We start from the raw sequence: 19,862 nt of genomic DNA, 5'->3' as shown, positions 1-19,862 counted from the left end.
CCTGCATAAGGACTGGCATAGAAAATGTGACCTAATATTATCAGCTCTACATAGTCTGGACAGTTTATCGCGACTGGCAGATAATCCTCCCATCGGGCGAAACCGAAACGCCGGGGGAAAAAATGAGATGGGTACACCTTTTTCTGGAAGGGAAAAGCTCAAGTTGAGGACAGGATCTATGGAATGGAACTTGTCATGAGGACAAGCTTAATAAGCTAACTCCCAGACCTACCAACTCCGCCTCCCCCTATGCGGAAAAAGCCTCCTGACGATCATATGTGTCTATGCTCAAAACATGACATGCGCAATTGAAACCAAGGAACATTTCTATACCTCCATGGACTCTATCCTTAGGTCTGTTCTGGCCAATGACAAGCTCTTCTTGCTGGGTGATTTCAACGCCAGAGTTGGCATGGACTAAGCTCAGTGGAGTGGTGTGATCGGGAGATATGGAGTTGGCAAAATGAACAGCAACGGTCTGTTTCTCCTGAGCAATTGTACTGAACATAGCCCTTTGATCTCCAACACCATATTTAGATATTTAGACAAGCGGACAAGCACAATTCAACGTGGACGGACACATGGTCTAAGCATTGTCAAGTCATAGAATATGTCATCACTAAACAGGGTCATCAGAGATGTGCTCATCACTAGAGCCATACGCGGAGCAGATTGCTGAAATGACCACAGACTTCTCACAACCATGCCTAACCTATACATCATCCTACACACCACAAGCGACCCCCAAAAGGTGAGACTGTCTTCAACACAAGCAAGTTACAGCATCTGGAGCACAAGCTGGAGTTCCATGTCAAGTTTGACAACAAGCTGTCTGCCAACGGACGTCTGACTGGAAGCCCAAGTGAAAAATAGACCCAGTTCAAAAAGTTGGTGACGGAAACAGCTAAGTCAGTCCTTGGTCATAGGACAAGACTCCACCAGGCCTGGTTTGATGAGGATGACGAGAACATCAAGATCCTAGCTGAATAAAAGAACAAGGCATGCTCTAAGTGTCAGAAAGACAAAAACTCCATCTCCAAGAGAGACAAATTCATGCATCTGCATGCAAACGCTCAATGGGAACTAAGCAAAATCGCACTGTGGATTCCATCCAGGCCTTAGCACAGTTGACATGATCTTCACTGTGAAGCAATTACAGGAGAAATTCATGGAACAGCACATGGATCTCTAGACAGCATTCATCGACCCCACCATGACTTTCAACTCTGTAAAAAAAGAAGCCCTGTGGTTTGTCCTTGGAAAACTTGGCTGCCCCAGAATGTTCACCACCCTTATCCATTTGTTCTATGACGACATGACAGGAAAGATCTTAGCCAATGGGGAATATTCAGAGCACTGTGGAGTTTGCATCAAGTATCACCTTGATGGATCCCTGTTTGACTTGCAGCTCTCAGCAAGAACAAAGAAACTGGAAAGGCTACTCATCGAAGCTCTGTTTGCAGATGACTGTGAACTTATGGCACACAAGGAAAACCACCTTCAGACCATTGTGAACAAGTTCTATGAGGTATCCATGCTGATTGGTCTGACAATAAACCTGGATAAAATAGAGGTACTCCTTCAGCCAGTTCCTTACACGAACTCACCATAACCCACCATCAAGATCGAGGGTAGACAGCTGAAGAACGTGGAGAGCTTTACATACCTTGGAAGTACATTGTGTTCAGATGGGAAATTGGACCATTAAATTACAGCTATGATCCGGAAAGCAAGCCAAGCCCTAGGAAGACTTCCTTTGAGAGTCCTGCAGCAAAATGACATTCGGATGCCTACCAAGATAAGATCTATAAAGGTGTCATTCTCACCTCCCTATACTAGGGCAGTGAAACTTGGACCGTATACTGTAGGCTTGTAAAGCAGCTCGAGCATTTCCATGTGTGCTTACATGCCACATGCGTTGTCACCGTGGGCTGCACAACTAGCGCCATCTTCAGACACGATGACAGCCAAACATATTAGTGGAGGAGCTTGTTTTTCATAGAATAGGAGTGCTAATAGTTATTAGTGTTCCGTAAGACCCGGATACATTTCCTTAACGTCGACATGTAAGGGTACATTTTTATCCTCTTTTTTTTTTTTTTTGGAAAATAGAATTAGACTTTGCATATGTTGGATACAGGCAATACAAGTTACTTGAAATCAATTCCTTTCGCTCACAATTATATGGTGCAGACGATTATGTTCATACTATGTTATTGTGGAATGTTAAGCTATACAAAATCTATAATATAATTTGTACAACATATTTATGATTTAGAAACTGACATAAGTTTAATATAGAGAATGTTGTTTTTGTAGCTTTCTATCACTTTATTTTAGTCGAATTCATTAAAGTGGTAGGCATCTTGCATGGTGTAGATTCGTGTCACAACCGTGCACTTTACAATAAAACAATTAGCTATTATCTTACATATGTTATTTCTAGCTTTATATGTGTTCATCATTTGTTAAAACAAATTAAAGTTATTGTCGTCAGAATATTTAAATTATTATTTTTAAATATAGGCAAAGTCCTAACATTTTAAACGCTATTTAATTATGAATATTACATAACTATTATAAAGTCATTCTCATTCAGACTGCATTATTTGGGATGTATGGCATACAATTAACATAAGTGATATTTGACTACATCGTATTCTATGCCACATGCTTCAAAACAATGAAGTCTGAATATAACAATTGTAACATTTAATTAACATTATTTGGAATGTGTGGCATATTATTTTATTTTTTTTTTTTATTTTTTATAAACTATATATTCCTCGATGACTGGATAGTACCACGATATTTTTCATTCTAGTCTCGTGCCATTATTTGTATTGTACTAGTTATAGCGGTTGGTAACTTGCACGTTGTAAAACAGTAGAAATGCATCGACTTTTATTTTTACCAGCACAAGCATCCGCGTCCGAGCCATGCATCATACGTTGTGCATTCGACTTCTCCGTCTACTAAAAATAGCATTTTATATTTGCTCTCACCGTTAACGAATTTATTTTTCCGTTTTTTTTAAAAAAAAAAAAAAAAAAAAAATTGGCGCACACGGAACATATTTTGCTTTGAAAGTTTTGTTAGGTTTAAAGGGATTAAATTATATTAGCTAGATTGTAAATGTGCCGGGTAAATATTTTCGAAGACAGGAGGTGGGGCGATTTTTAGGATAGGATAGGTTTACTGTATCACTGTCAATAATGAAATTAGGCCGAGAGATCAGCGCAACATCTTTAATAATATTGACTAGCGGTCGTCCATCAGTATTGACACAGAAAGGGGGGGGGGGGGCTGATTTATCGGACTATAATACGAGTGCTTCGAGGAATTTGGACAGCATAACAACTTTTGAATCATGTACGATTTCACCAGCTGAATGATTATGAAAGTTTCTATCCGATGCTAGGCTATAATAGCAGTTTGTTGCACAGGGGTTCGTTACAAAGAAAATTAGGAGTCTCACCTGTAACAAAATTGTTGCAGTTCCTGTTCCCCCCACCCCCGGCGGATTTTGAAAAAAATTGCGTTGCCACCCCCTCCTGCCCCATGTAAGTAACATTATTGTATTTTATGCATTTATTTACAGCGGGATTGGACAAAATGTTGGAAATTTCTTGATACAGGCTATTAAAGAGAACATGACTCGTTTCCTTTTGCATGTCAAGCGAGGTTACGGTATACTTACTTGCGTTTGCTCATTTGTATCCAGGAAACCTCGAGGAAGTAGTAGTTCAGCCTCCTTTTGAGAGTATACAGAATCAGAAAACGTCATTATCGTTTTCCTGCCTGTATCAAATGACGGTAAAAGTTTGTCTCTTTCTTGAGTAAAAAACAAAAACAAAAAGACATTTACTGGTATATATTGATATGTAATTTGCTTTCCGACACTCATATATTTTTCTAATTATCTTTAATTCAGAAAGCACTTGCCTATATTTGCATTAACTTCCTCAAGAGTATTATCTGAAACTCAGTAGAATTTATAATTTTTCTACATATGAAATGCCTCATCTGGAGAAGAGACATTATTTTACAGAATATATGCTAATATTAGGACCTGTACTAAAAGAAGTTTACAGATATATTAAATTTGCTCTCCCCGTTATTACCTACATGCAGTGCCGGATTTAGGACAAATGAGGCCCTGTGCTAGTTATGAGGCTCCTTACTTGGGCCCTGAAAGAGGTAGGCCCAGTAGGCCTACACAGGTAGTCAGGCATACATACTCTGGAAGTTTAGGACGTTTTGACTTTTGAAAAACATTTGAAAAATTCATCGTAAATTTTTTTTTTTTTTTTGCCAGGAAGATGGGGCCCCCTGGCCAACCGGGCCCTGTGCTTAAGAAAACTTAAGCACAATGGTAAATCCGGTACTGCTTACATGTATGTATACGGTACGGTAGGGAAGTTCTACCGTAATCTGCTTAACACACGTTAACACAGGTTTACAATCACAAGTAGTAGAAAGGTGCTGCCTTGAGCTTCATTGACATAGCATTAGCACAAGGATGGTTTAAGAATGTTGGTTATAAAATATATCTCTTAACCCATCTGTAATTTGTTTCTTCAGATATCAGTTGAGTGGCACAATTTCTAAAGCTTTCTCACTAGTGAACAATCACACAAAAGAAAATACCAATTAATTGTTTGCAAGTATTCACACCTCAACATTTTCATGTTTTAATATAAAATGATAAAAGGGGTGTAGCCCGCAAATCACGTTGGCTAAACAATTTATCACATACTGATAATGCTGAAACTTCAAAAATCCTTAGCTAATTACACCAGGCAGCTAGATGGTCAAATGTAAATCAGCTACAGAATTGTTAATTCTTTAAACATGCATTCATTCATTTGTGCTGTATATAGACTAACCCTTCATAGTCATGTTGTACACATTTGCAGAATAATATTTGTCAGTTATTGTATTCTCTGATACTGATGTTCCTTTTCAGTATCTGGAATATATATTTGGATACAGTTCTTTATTTATAAAGCATGCCAGGCTGAGTACGTACAAAGGCCAGGGTTGAATCATGGTTTGTTCAGAAAATTGTGTTAGGTACTGTACAGTATGATAGTTGTAAGAAATAGGCACATGCTTCATGTAATGGTATGACTGACAGTGACTTGCCATATCCACCTATAGTCAAGTCCAACTGCAAACTGCACAGACCCAAATCTGCCATCACATAATGAATTGGCAGATCTGGGTTGGTTCAGTTTGTCAGGACTAATCAGTGGAACAAGCATTATAGACCCTGATCTGCAGATGCATTATGCTATGGCTGATCAGGATCTTTGTTATTTGCTGTTTGATTTGACTTATAAGCGAGTACAGACAGTAAGTCTTCTCTAGGCGAATTTCCCTTACATGTGTAATTAGTTCATTCTGGATGATAATGGCAGTTTGTACAATTATCACAGTGCAGTTCTCGACAGATTGCAGGAGGAAAGTCATATTTTATCGTTTATAAGGTACTGTCAGTGATGTTAACCACTTTCTGTCATGTAGTTGTGTGTAAGTCATGCAACATTGACACAGTACATACATAAATACATTTGTAATACATACATAAAATAAACGATCCTTCAAGTTTATAAAAAGTTGACATTCAACTTTTTAAATACAAATGTAAATGCATTTGCGTAATAAAAACTGAGTTCTTTGCTGTAAAGACTAAATTCTTATTGGCAACAGTAAATTTGCTGTACGCATATCCAATGTGTATGTTCTTGTTACCAAATATAAAATTATGTTTGTTTTTATCCTACCATCCCTTACCAGAAACAAAAATATTTGTTTTTCTTAAACATGACAGTAAGTTTCCAGGTTTTACATTAAGTCGGGAAAAGCATTAACAATAATTTGCAAGTCCTTCTCATAGGCAATAGTTAATGTATCATTTGCATAAAGATGCAGTAATACATTGAAATGTGTGTAAACCATGTCATCATTATATTATATTATACTTTACTACTTTTCAGAAAGCTCTCTAAATCATGAAACAAGGTACAAATAATGATCAGAAGCAGAGTACCCCCAACAGACTCAAGACTGAGAGTCAAAAATCCTCTCTGTGTCAGAACTGGTGGTCAGACTGAATTAATAAAAAAAAATTGGTATCAAAACTGGGGTGAAATAAAATTTTGGGGGCCTCTAAAGCACAAATGAGGGTGTGTGAGTGTTTTGGATTTTTTATCTAGCTTTAACAATTTTGCAGTCATATCGCTTCAATGTCTATAGTGTGAAAGTTTATAGTGATGTCTAGCACTGGGGCATCATGTCGCAGACATGCAGATGTAGCATGATGTCCCACCCAGACACATTATCCTCACACTAGTCCATAAAGTCCATATACTAACTGCTTAATGCTGAGCACCTAGCAAGGCAGCTGTTAGTACCATTTATATGAATCTTTTATGTGACTCAGCCAGGGTTCAAACCCACAACCTCCTGCATCAGAGGAAGATTCTCTAACCACTAGGCTACCAGAGTGGTCACAAATGAGGGTAAAAAGAAACAATGGAGAAGATTCATCTTTTTTAGAAAAAAGATATTTTTAAATCTTTACCATAATTCATTACAATGTTGAGTATAAAAAACATTCAGAAGAGAAAAAAAATGCACTCAACACATACATAATACAAACATTTATTATTCTTATATATATCTATATTTATAAATTTTATATCAACATTTAATATTTTCCAGTGTTGTCAGTTTTAAATGTCTTTGCACTGTCGTCATTCTGTCTTTGTAGTGTTTAGTAGCACCCATTGAATTAAACATTAATATAATGTTTCAGCCAACACCCTTTGTGCAAACAATCCCAGGTTGCATTTATCCTGGCAGATTGATCTTCATAAGTGGAATTCCAAGTTCCAACCCTACAAGGTAAGTGGATACAGATGGGTATGAAAGTATATTGGTAATTTTTACACTCATGTTCTTGTGTTATGTACAGCCCATACAGCAGTTATCATGAGTACAACCAATATCATTAATCATAATACTGTATGATTAATATCATTATGTTCTCCCTGTCTGGTCTTGAGGATGCAGAATAGACCCAATGTTCCCTCATTCATGTCATGAGAGGCAACTAATAAAGGCAACTAATCAATTCACACCTGTTTTGTTTGACCTAATTGGATTACTTTTAAATGAAGAAGATAATTCAGTTATCAAAGACAGAACATAAAAACTCTTATCCACCACTTAGACTTTACATGGTCAATTGCATGACTGCATAGCTTTTAATTGGATGGAGACAGTTCCATTGTGTCACCTTCAGCAATATTCCATATCATAAATTGTCTGGGAAAGATTGTGCATTTACTCATATATGTTAAGTGATGCATAATGTAATTACAGTAGTACAATTCAAACAGTGCATGTGTATGTGATTTAGATAGTGTTAACAATTTTCTAGTCATATTTCGATGGTGTCAGCATTTTGGCAATTTATAGTGATGTCTAGTACTCGGGCATCATGCTGCAAACATGTGGCATTATGTCCCACCCAGTCACATTATCCTGACACCAGGCCAACCATTCCTAACACTAACCTCTTAATGCAGAGTGCCAAGCGAGGCAGATGCTAGTACCATTTTTATAAGTCTTTGGAATGATTCAGCTGGAGTTGCACCTGCGACCTCCTGCATCTGAGGCAGATGCTCTAACCACTTAGGCGACCAGAGCGGTCAGTTCAAACTGTCATCAGAAGGAACACTTGCATGCACTTGTTCTTTTTAAACATTTCCTTTGTTGTTGTTTGTGATGGAATGAACATCACATAAAGTTTGAACTTTGCATTAAAAGAAGCATGAAAAGCTGAGTTCTTTAAGTTCAGTTTTAAACCTTCATTCTGTATTCTTCAACATATGTGCTAACTGGCCTGTGTAGTAGGTAGATTAGTTTCATACACTGCTATCTGACCCATGTAGTGGGCACATTACTGCCTTGTACACTGTGAACCAGCCCATGATGAAGGCACATTACTGCCTTGTACTGTACACTGTTAAATGGCCCATGTAGTAGGTACATTTTTGCCTTGTGCACTACCATCTGGCCCATGTAGTAGAGGTACCTTACTGCCTTTTACATTGCCATCTGGCCCATGTAATAGGTACATTACTTACTTAAGCTTAGATTAGAGTCATATTTACCAAAATGGCTTGCCTGGCTAGTTTATGCCCACACACTGGGCTACTTAATTTATCATGTTAGAGGGGAATCAGAGCCACACCACTTCATGCATTAATGCATACAATGTATGCTACTTAATTGGAGAAGTTTTGGGACAAATAATCTACATGTGAAATCATTTTAAGATAAGTGGGAATTGAACCACAAACACATACTCATTAAAATACTGTCTGTATCAAACATGAGATGCCTGGTGAGGATTAAAACCACACACATGTACCACCCCAGTTCCATGCATACATGCTCCTCAGGGCACTTGTTTACTAGATGAGTGGACATGGCCCACACACTTGTCTTTGCTTGTCTGAAAGTGGAGAGTTGGGAGAGTGCTTGCCAGGAGCTCCAAACATCAGCTGGGACATGCTTGAAGTGCCAGGGTTGTATATATTTGTCAAATCTAGCCCTATTCTCCAGATGAGCAACCCCTATTACCAATACTGTGTAAGCCACCTGTGCAATTAGATAAATCAATTAGAGTTGAAATATTTCATTACTGATTCATTCATGTTGGAATTTTGAGCACAGAGTGTATATTCATCTCCAAAATCAAACCCACTAAGTAACTCATAATATTTTTTAATCATTCAAATATATAATATATATAAGGTCTATGTAATTTTGACTGCATTATGTGAAGGGCTGAATTTTGATTTCAAAGAATTAATAAGGAATTATTAAAATGGGTTTTCAATAACCTAAAGGAAACCCCATACAGTCAGGCAATCTTGGTATCAACTTGATTTATTCCCAGGTCAAATTCACTGGCAGCACTGATCTTCGGATGTCAAATTTTTTTTTCGATGTTGTAAAATTGCATTTCTCTAATAGCTAGTTTCCCATAATTTTTTCAGTGGCTGCTGCTTTTCTTAGGAATTGTGCCTCCTGTCGAACGTTTGGGTTTCCTCACTACTCCTCCATGCAACACTATTCGCAGCCTAATTATGGCATCCACTGGGCTCCCTTCCAAAGTAACATGATGGCTACCTCCTTTGCTCCAAGTGGCTTGCCTCCCACTCTAATCCGGCAGAATTCTTCACTGATATATTAGTATGCTACAATTCACCTGCTACTTTCTCCTTTTATACAATTTTTGAAGGCCTCTTGTTGTCTAATTCATTGAATGAGTTGTCAGCTATATGCCAGCATGCTGTCACATTAATGTAGCCATGCTCCGTTTTTCTTCTTTTTGTTGGTTAGTCAATAGCGACACATGGCAGCAATTGAATCCTGCTTTTTGCCTCCACCCATTTCATTATGTGGCTGGCACTCTGGTCCTGCTGGTTTGACGTCATCTCCATGACTGGATCAATGTGACTGAATGAATGAATGGAATGAGGTCCATTACTGCCATGTACACTGCTATCTGGCCATCTGGCTCATGTCGCATGCACATTACTGTCTTATGTTATGTGTTTACACTCCAATAAACAGTAACAAAAGAAAGAGTGAAAACAACAAGCTTTGAAAAATTTAACAAATAATTTATTTCTCTGGAAAGACAATGTAAAAATGAAAAAATAAGAACTTACATTTTTAAGAATCAAATCCAAAAATAATCCAAGAATAATCCACGAATTAAATTTTAGAAGTCCTAGTAATGAAATGTTCTAATGAATTCAGATTTGAGTCAGTACATTACTGCTTTTTATGCTGTTAGCTGGCCCATGTAGTAGATATGATACTGCTTTGTATGTCACTGATCCTAAAAGATTGGAATTTTTTATATGTGAATATGTACAGCTTTATACCACAATCAGTTAATTATTAATTTAGTTCTGCTCATTCAGACACTTTTCAGATTTAGTGAAATTGCTGATAAAACAAGATTATTCCCATTCATTCCTTCATGAATACATGGATGGGAGTAAATTCGTTTTCACTATGACATCCTGAATATCATTCAGTTATTCTTTTCTTGACTTATTTTATTTATAAATCAAGCACAGTGCCATGATTCTTTAAAAGAGAAAACACTTTTACATTCCTTCACAGAACAATATACCCTAAATGACTCTACCTACTTAACAAGGTATGCAAGACAGTTTCACATATTTGATTACAGGATCCACCACTGGAAATAATCTTTTATGCTTCAAAAGAAATCCCCAAAACAGCATTTGCAGTCATTTTCTTTTTTTAATTTAAAGATTTTGTATTTTATCATGAAACTGAAATTTTTATCAGGAAGCAGATAATAATAATAATAATACAAATAATAATGATGATACTTTATTTATAGAGGGTGACTCATTAGTCAAGGACTATTCTCCCTTGACGCCCTCTTAAAATGTAGATATGAACTATCATTATCACCTGAAGGGACACCCTCCATCTTTATCAGCATTAATTTTAACAATGTTTTATATGGAAGGATACCAATGTTCTGTTCAAACATGTCCGATTTCCTGGCAGGTATACAAATGAATATATTTCAGTAGATCAACCACTCCAGTGGTCTAGTGGTTCGAGTGTTTGCCTCGGATGCGGGAGGTCGTTGGTTCTATCCCTGGCCGAGTCATACCAAAGACTTACAAATATGGTACTAACAGCTGCCTCACTTGGCACTCAGCATTAAGAGGTTAGTGTTAGGACTGGTTGGCCTGGTGTCAGGATAATGTGAGTGGGTGGGAGATCATGATACATGTTTGTGGCATGATGCCCCAGTGCTAGACATCATTATAAAACTGTTACTCCGCAGATACTGTAGTGATATGACTGACAAATTGTTAAAGCGACATTAAAAATCCAAATCTCACACACACACACTCTTAAGGCAAGTATAACAATGCATATTATATGAAGATGGCAATAATTTCTGTGTATTTTAACATGTGTATTAAAATACTAAATTCCATTATCTATTAGAAACACATACATACTCATGATATCTCTTCTTAAATACTGTAATATTTTTAGCAGATTTTACATGTAGTGGAAGCTTGTTCCACATAACTGTACCAGAGTATTCCATGTGATATTGATCACAACTGGTATTGTGTTGAAAAAAGCCTGAATAAGTCCTGAATATACACTGGTGCAGTTCCATGTAGACATTTATATAAAAGAACTGCCTTGTGAAACTCTATCCTGTCATATATTGTGAACCATTTGAATTCTGTACACAGTGCTTTTGAGGGATGATCATTAGATGCATCTAAAATTTGCTGTTTGTTTCTGAACTGTATAAATCTAGTCAAGCACTTATTTATCAGTTTCCCCACACATTTGAACAATAATCTGATGTTGGAAGAATATATGACTTGTAGTATAGATTGCGAGTTTCCATAGGTAAATATTTCTTGATTCTGCTGAGTAGGGCAATTTTGGATGACAGTGTTTTACAAAGCTTATCAATATGGTTATCCCATAATAAATTATTATCTACGGACACACCTACAAGCTTTTCCTGTTTGACATTTTTTAATGGATGATTATTTATTGTGAGAGATAGTTTTGGGTTCCCTGACTTGTGTAGGTTTTGTGATATCCCCAAAATCATACATTTTTTTTTTTACCTTCAATAATTACCATCCTATTTGGTTGTGCCTTGTTTTGGACTCAAATAAGGTCTTAGTTTAATCTCATTTGGGTAACTTCAGTGTCAGAACTAGATTTATACAAGGTTGCATCGTCTAGAAACAAATCTGTATTTGTGGATTCATTATTTAATGGTAGATCATTGATATAGATAAGGAAGAGGAGAGTGCCTAAAACTGAGTCTTGAGAAACGCCTGAATGAATAGTGCAAGTTTGAGAGCTAATATTGCCAATGCTTGTTGAGACCTTTGGTTTAGGTATGATCTAAACCAGCTTAAAGAAGGATTGTTGAACCTGTAACAGTTCAACTTTTCCATCAGAATTTCATGATCAACAAGATCAAAGGATTTCTTGAAGTCAAGAAAACAATCCCAGTCATATGTCCATTATCCATTTTGTTCAGCCAAAGATCAGTTAATTTTGTAACTTCTGTTTGGCATGAGTGGTATTTTCTAAATCCTGATTGTGCTTTATGAAATAGAGAGTGTTTAAAAAATGTATAAGTCTGAATGGCTACATGCTTTTCAAATAATTTTGATAATATAGGTAGAGCTGATATTGGTCTGTAATTTCCTGGATCCTCCTTTTCTCCTTTGTTAAAGATAGGTGTAACCTTTGCACATTTCAATTTTTCTGGAAAATTACCACTCATTATATTTAAGTTTATGATATGCGTTAATGACTTTGTTATTACTGGTGCAGCAATTTTAAGAATTTGTGGACCAATACCATCCAATCCAGAGGATTTATTAATATTCAGGTGCTTAGCTTTATTCCTCCACTTTCTATAGCTTTTCATGTCTTGTTTTTTGTGGAAATTATTCCTTAGGTGCCTAGCCTCATTGATTGCAGGGGTAATCCACTTGGGTGTAATTTGGTGTTGAACCCTTTTTGTTTTATTTGGGGCTGCTGCTTGTCTAAGGCTGCATTGAACATGCTATACCATTTGTCTAAGGCAGTGTTGACGTCAGCTATATTGCAGACGGATTGGAAGGGTTTGCCAACTAAATCATTTAAAAACATTTCCTCATCAAACTGTTTCAAGTCCATGTATTACATTTCAATGTGTTGACCATTTTTAGATGGATTCAGAGCATGTCTAGTTATACAGACTGGGTAGTGGTTACTCAGTGCATACAATGGCACATTAATTTCACTTATGTTTTCAGGTTTATTAGTTATAACAGACATGATCAATGATAGTAGCACTTTTATCTGTTACTCTAGTTGGGGTATTTATTAACTGAGTAAAGTTGTAAGTTTCAAAGTTACTTATCCATGTTAATGGTGGAGTTTTCACGTAGTCAATGTTACAATCACCTAATATGATAGTTTCTAAATCTTCCTTTAGTAATGCTTTTTGAATTTGCACCTTAAAGCTATAAATCCAATCTGAGCTGTGGAACTAGGTGGCCAGTAATCTGAACATAAGAGTATTGGCTTTGATTGGGCAAGGGTTACTATGATCCAGATACTCTCTCCCCAATAGATCAACATGTCTGTTATAACTAACAGAACTGTCTACATAGAGAAAAACACCCCCTCCATGGATTCCCTGTCTTTTCTTTTAAAGTTGAATCCCTGTATTTATAGAGCCAAATCATCAGTATCTTCATCAGAATGGTTTCACATAGACCTAGAATATTGACTGTTCTAGTTTGCTGTAATATTTATTAAACTCATTAGTTGCTGGTAGCACTTAGAACTAGTACATTTTCCTCTGTACAGCTGTATTTCCAAATGTTTCAGAAGCTGGTTAAGAACCTCATTCTGTGGCAGCCATTTATTGGGGGGGGGGGCTTCACTTTATCTGTCACATTTAATTATATTACTTTTCCAATAATATCATGCTTAAATCTTAAGCATTTTGGGTGTTACTGCAAAGAGATAAGGCAAAAATATCCATAACATTTGCTTTTTGATAGACAAAATACTATAAGTACATTTTAGAGTATGTATCTTTGACATGAAATCATTTTTTTCTGTAATATCTCATAATATGTAAAATTAATATTAGGGATATTATAAAAATGTGTAACAGTGATAAAAATCAAACTATATTATGTTCTCTTGTAGCCACTGTCATTTACACGCTAAAAGAAATTAAATCTCCCTCCATTACTCAGTTGTATTTATATTGCTACATATGGCCAAAGAGAAATGTTATCTACACCAGCATTTAGATTTCAACTGATGATGCTGACTTGGTTGTTTATTTCCAATTTAAAACATGCAGTACTATAAATCGCTTAACTCAGCACAAACCACCATGGAAAATATAACAATTGGCCTGCTTCATCTTTGCTAGCTAAAGTTATGACAAGTTACCCTATTAATTGGAACCTTGGTTAGTGAAGAGGAGACTACTTTTCTGCATATACATGTATTTTCATTAAGCACGATAAAAGCATAAAAAATATCTCATGTTCTCATATTCTTTGATTTTGTAACTTTTGCTTTACGATTTTCATGTTTAAAGTCAGAAATAGATAATTCAAACATTTTTCTCCTTGTGTGTGTGTGTGTGTACATATATATATATATATATATATATATATATATATATATATATATATATATATATATATATATGTATATATATATATTTAAAATTTAACAAATAATTTATTTCCCTAGAACACAAAGTGAAAAATGAGAAAAAAGAACTTACGGTATTGTGAATTAAATCCAAAAATGATCAGAGAATTAAAAACACAAGTCCTAGTAATGAAAAGTTCTGAATAAAACTCAGTTCAAGTCCCGAAGAGATCCAGAATTGAAGGCGATGACATGTCTGTTATAGCCTACAAAATACTGATGTGTCAACAGTCTCTTGTTGAATAACAAATATTATTCCAGGTTTGAAATCAGTATCAATTCCAATGAATGTCTTTATCCAAGAATTTTGTCAGTGCACTTTTCTATTTCCAGAGAAAATAATCTCTTGAATTTAATAATTTGAAGATAATAAAATTCAGCCCAAACTGGTCACAACGTAATACAACTTAAAGTGCTAGATGTTAAAGCACAACTGGTAAAATCCTTACAGTCACAAGATAATATAGTTCTCTGCTTGACCTCAGGTCACATTAGCATTTTCTAAAAACAACCATTACCTAATGGAAAATAAACTTGTAGAATGGTCTAATGAGCCTTGTTTACTTACAACACAGTAACCTATAAAATTCACTTGAGAATCTCTAAACCCTGTCCCTGATCGACATATTTACCACTTATTGTTTGCCAGAATAATTCAGTTAATAAGCTCATACTTATAGAGAATAATGAAGCTGTTATTAGTTGTTTACATAAATGAAATAAAAATAATTAAAATAAGTCAATCAGGTCAAGCAGAAATGGACTCAAGTTTGGACAAGGTCAAGTCCAGCAAACAATGTTACATTCCAATAACATGTAATGATATAAATTTAAAAAAAACAACAGACACACACACAATTAAATTAAATATACATAACAATATATATATATATTTTTAAGCATATTTTTTAATGTGAAAAAAATCTTTTCATACTTTGGATTAATATAATAGTTTAATTTCTTGTACATTACTTTCAGATTTACCATCTATCTTCAAAATGGAATGAGCTATGAGCCAGATTACATTTGGCTGGCATTTGATGTACGCTTTAATTTTGGTGGTAACAAAAACATCTTGGTTTGTAACTACAGGTTGCATGGTATTTGGGGAAAAGAGAGAAGATTTACGTCGTATTTCCCCTTCACCCCAAAAGAACTGCATTTCCCCTTCATACCAGATGCACCCTTTGACATGATAATATTGGTTGACACACACCAGTTCAAGGTAATAAATCATAAAATGAGTTAGGCATTTTCACACGCTGTTGATCTTCAGTACTCATCTTCATTTGGATTGCACCATTTTTGCCAAGTGCTTTCAAGAGTAATTGTCCTTTTCTTTTGAATCCTTCAGTAAAATGTAGCCATTTTTGCCATATATTTAACTCAAACTCTGCATGCTATAAGCTTAAAATATACAGTATTTATTTCCTTATAAGTCATGTCAACTGCAAAGACCCAGATCTGTGATTGCATAATCAGCAAGCAGATCTGGGTCTACGCAGTTCTTTAGGAGTAAATAGTTGAACAAACACCAAAGAACCTGATTTGGCACCACATCATGTAATGTCAGATCAGGATCTATGTTGTTTGCATTTGGACTCATGTAAATGAGCATATGATACTTTTAATAAGCAGGGCACTCTTTTTCCTTTTAGCACTGGATATCTGTCTGGCTCTTCAGTTGTTGATCCATCTGTCCATTTAATATATTGTTTTCATTTCAAAATTTACTCTGCTTCATAAAACACTTATCTACACAGTAACCTTACTCAAGAGGAATATTCTGTTTGCCCTTTTTCCTTGAAGATGTTATATGGGGCTAGATGTTTATTTGTACACAAATTCTATGAAAGTGACCGATGTAAATATTTTATGTCAAATGTTTATGAATACTGTAATGGCTAGAAAACGTTATTTGCCACTGACACTGGTTTGTAAAACCCCAGATCACATTCCTTGTTTAAGAGTTTTATATCATGCTTGTTTTAAATGCAAAAGTATGTAAAGAGGATGGGTATTTGAAAATGACATTTGTTAAATCAGTATCAGGGAATAAACCAAACTTACTAAGAAGTACTTTTATTTCAGATTACAATTGGTTTCTTTTTATGTTGTTGTGGTCTTAACACCTTTTTGTATCACATGATAGGCTGGCTATACATGGTGGCCACTATATTCTGATAGAGGAAGAACCTAGGAAAACACAAGGAAGAACCACTGACTAAAAGGAAGCTTCTGGCATGTTTTCTCACATCCTCAATATGGCATGGTTGAGCCTGATACTCCAACCCAACCCATGTTGACAGAGGTGGGATGGCAGTGACCTCTAAAAGGTGACTGCCGTTTACCACTAGTCCTCTTGTTGGATTTGATTGGGGTCACCTGTGTGTGAAGTGGCCATATTCACCATCAGCCCACTATAGACATCATTGGTTTCTGTTTGTGGTTATTATTGTTATTGTAGTTAAACATTCAGCAGTTCATTGTATACAATCCATGTCACATGATCAAAGCTTTCACTATCAATAGCAGAAATAGAACAGATACCATTATATGGAAATGACCCATATAAACGTACATATTAGTCAAGCCCAACTGCAAACAACATGATTTGCTGTCACATAATGCAGGGACAGATCTGGGTCTGTGTAGTTTGCAGTTGGACTCTACTTGTAAGTAACTTGAGGTACATGAATTTAATGTTAGCTTGTTTTCTTAAGTTTAGGCTGATAAACATTTAGAATTTTGTGTAAAACGTTTGCTTGTTAGCTTGGTGCTTAATTGGCAAAAGGTTGGACGTCCTGATGATTTTCGCTTATGGTTGTCTGTGTACTGAGCATTGGTAAGATTGGCAAATATCATATACTTTTGAGATAAATATATTAAAATTAATCGCAAAGGAAAATGATAAGTAACTTTTTGGTTGATGGCAGCCATTGTCAGAACAGAGGTGACTTCCCTTTTCTTGTCTTTCCTCAATGGTTTATTGCTAACACAAAGTTAAATCTCAGATATATTTGTATTTTGCAGACTGGTCATATTGTCATGTTTCTTTCTCATTTCCCTGCTGTATTTTTAACTCGTGTACACATATACACTCTTGCATAAACCTGCAGGCTGTCTGTCTATTTTACCTCCCAAAAACTGTAATTTATGCATATTCTTCAAAACTGTTAAAAGATGTATATCGAATTTTAAAATACTTTTCTATTCATTGAACATAATTTGTAGAGAAAAAGCAACAACATCAGAACAGCAGTCGTTTATATGTGAAAATCATCTGTCACAACTCAGCTATAAAGAACAAAGGCAGTAACTAATTTCAGTTTAGAACAGTTTGATATGTAGTATGAATTCAGAGTGCCAGTAAATATTTTTGTTTAGTACTGAGTATTATTTGAGAATAAATTAAAAATTGTATTAAAAAAATGGAAGTAACAAAACACAATATGAACTTCTTACTTCTGCTAAAATTATTTATTTAGGTTGCTGTGAATAACCAACATATCCTGGCTTTTCATCACCGACTTCAGCCACTGTCTAATATAGACACCCTAAGGATTGATGGAGATGTAACACTGACCCACATCCAGCTGCATTAGACTGATGCATTGTGGCTGTTGTATTAGATAAACAGCTAAAACCTTTAACTACTAAGAACCCTGAGTGCATTTACAAGAAATGTCAAATGTTTCCAATGCTTCTTTTGGTTATGTATAGCCAATTAATATATGTTTACATTTAACATTCATTTGTTTTCTTTTAAGAAATTGATATCATTCTTCTGTTATTGATTGATAGTAAATTAGTGTTTCTCCATGGATTTTTGTTTTTTTTTTGGTAATTTTTGTAACAACGTTAGCTGTAGTTACTGGGTTACACAACTGGCATCAGTCTTGGGTGGGGTCAATTTGTATAGTTTGAGTGGAGGGCATTGAAGGCCACACTGCCCCAGGGCATTGTTTCATCCAGCACAAACTTGCATTTGCCCTGGTAGGAGGGTTTAATCATTTGAGAACTATTTCATCAAAGACATGAAGTTAGCCATCCCTACATGTATAGGTCATGTCATAATATATATATTTTTAGTACGAGTCAAAATGCTGTTCACAAATAAAAAATAGATTAATTTTGTTAACTGACCGCAAGATTATTTTTGTTTTATCGGACGAATGCACATGAGATCCAAACACGCTGTAAATGGATTCAAAAGAATGATTGAATTTAATATAACTTCTGTAAGGTATATTATTTGTGAATTCATTACAAAGTCATTTGACAGCATATATTAGTTTTATCTTTGGTGTACTGTCTGAGGATAATGACAGCTAAATCATCCTTTCAAATATAGTCAAAACACTGATTTTAAATAGTGCTTAATTATGGATTTTACAAAAATATTATTAAGCTTTAGTTATTCACACTGCATTATTTTGGAATATGTGGCTAATAATTAAATGCAAACTTATAAAGTTTATAGTCTACTTAGATTACATTTTCATGATTTGGAGAATTTTTCACTAGTTTTATCCCCTTTATTTTAATATTGTATGTTATATCAGTTGGTATCTGGCACATTGCATACTCATAAACATGCACCTTACAATGAATATCAGGTTGTTCTATCTGCTGAAAATAGCAATTCCTTAACATTGGACTGGCCATTAATGACTTTTTTGTCTAAAAATAATAAACTTTTTGTTGACAAAAGAAGGTTTGGTTTAAATTTTGTAAGTTTGAAGGGATGTTCAGTCATGCTTATAACTTTGCCAGGTAAATACTTTTGAAGACAGGAGGTGGGGTACGATTCATAATGCAGACCTTATTATCAAGCATTTCAAGGAGAGCTGAAAATAGCTGTCAGATGGGCATTGTGTAATTTGTGCACAGAGCAAATTAGTTATGGCAGATATGGTTCAGTAGCACTTGAAGACCAAGTCCAATCAACGAAATATTGACACGTTTGAAGCATAAATGTTCCAATTACAGCATCGACAAGCTGTTAAAACAGTTCATTGGTGAACCTGCATTACTTGGGTAACTCATTTCCGAAACAGCCACAGTCCCACAGCTACTTCAAGTGAACAATAGAAATTCTGTTTATTAAGTATATTTTTCTGATTAATACAGAGTTTGGATGGCCTTAAACATAATATTATTAACTGTCTACTTTGTAAATAATGTTGTAGCTAACATGTATTCTGATAGAGAAAGAAAACTATTAAATTTATGTCATAATTACTATACCTTTTGGGTTTTTGTTCATTTTTTTCTCAATATCTGTTCACAGCCTAGATGCTACTTATTATATTATAATTGTTGTAATTTATTATACATTATAAATTCTTTCCGATTCATTATTGTTAAAGTCAATTTCATTCAAACAAGAATTTAACATACTAACATTCAGTATAGTTCTATTCATTTGTCCATTCCACCCATACTTTAAGGTCATTACTGCATGCCTTTCATTCAACACAATATGGCTAATAATGCAT

The 19,862-nt window shown here is 35.3% G+C and overlaps 1 protein-coding gene across 2 annotated transcripts; it reads left to right on the top strand.

The window, feature by feature from the left end:
• The first annotated feature begins 3,735 nt into the window (after positions 1-3,735).
• LOC149802785 (galectin-5-like) lies at positions 3,736-19,610 on the top strand. Of its 2 annotated transcripts, none has more exons than XM_089952217.1 (4): positions 3,736-3,816; positions 6,824-6,912; positions 15,340-15,403; positions 17,850-19,610. In XM_089952217.1, the coding sequence occupies exons 1-4, from the start codon at positions 3,811-3,813 to the stop codon at positions 17,964-17,966; spliced, it is 276 nt and encodes a 91-aa protein (XP_089808343.1). In that variant the 5' UTR covers positions 3,736-3,810; the 3' UTR covers positions 17,967-19,610. The 2 variants fall into 2 exon arrangements, with proteins under 2 accessions (XP_089808343.1, XP_089808342.1); XM_089952216.1 differs by having other exon boundaries at positions 15,340-15,586.
• Positions 19,611-19,862: the final 252 nt, after the last annotated feature.

Source organism: Sinohyriopsis cumingii, chromosome 3, assembly GCF_028554795.1.
Source record: "Sinohyriopsis cumingii isolate HCF-2022 chromosome 3, ASM2855479v2, whole genome shotgun sequence".
NCBI classification, from domain to species: Eukaryota; Metazoa; Mollusca; class Bivalvia; order Unionida; family Unionidae; genus Sinohyriopsis; species Sinohyriopsis cumingii.
This window is presented reverse-complemented; position numbering and strand designations above follow the sequence as displayed.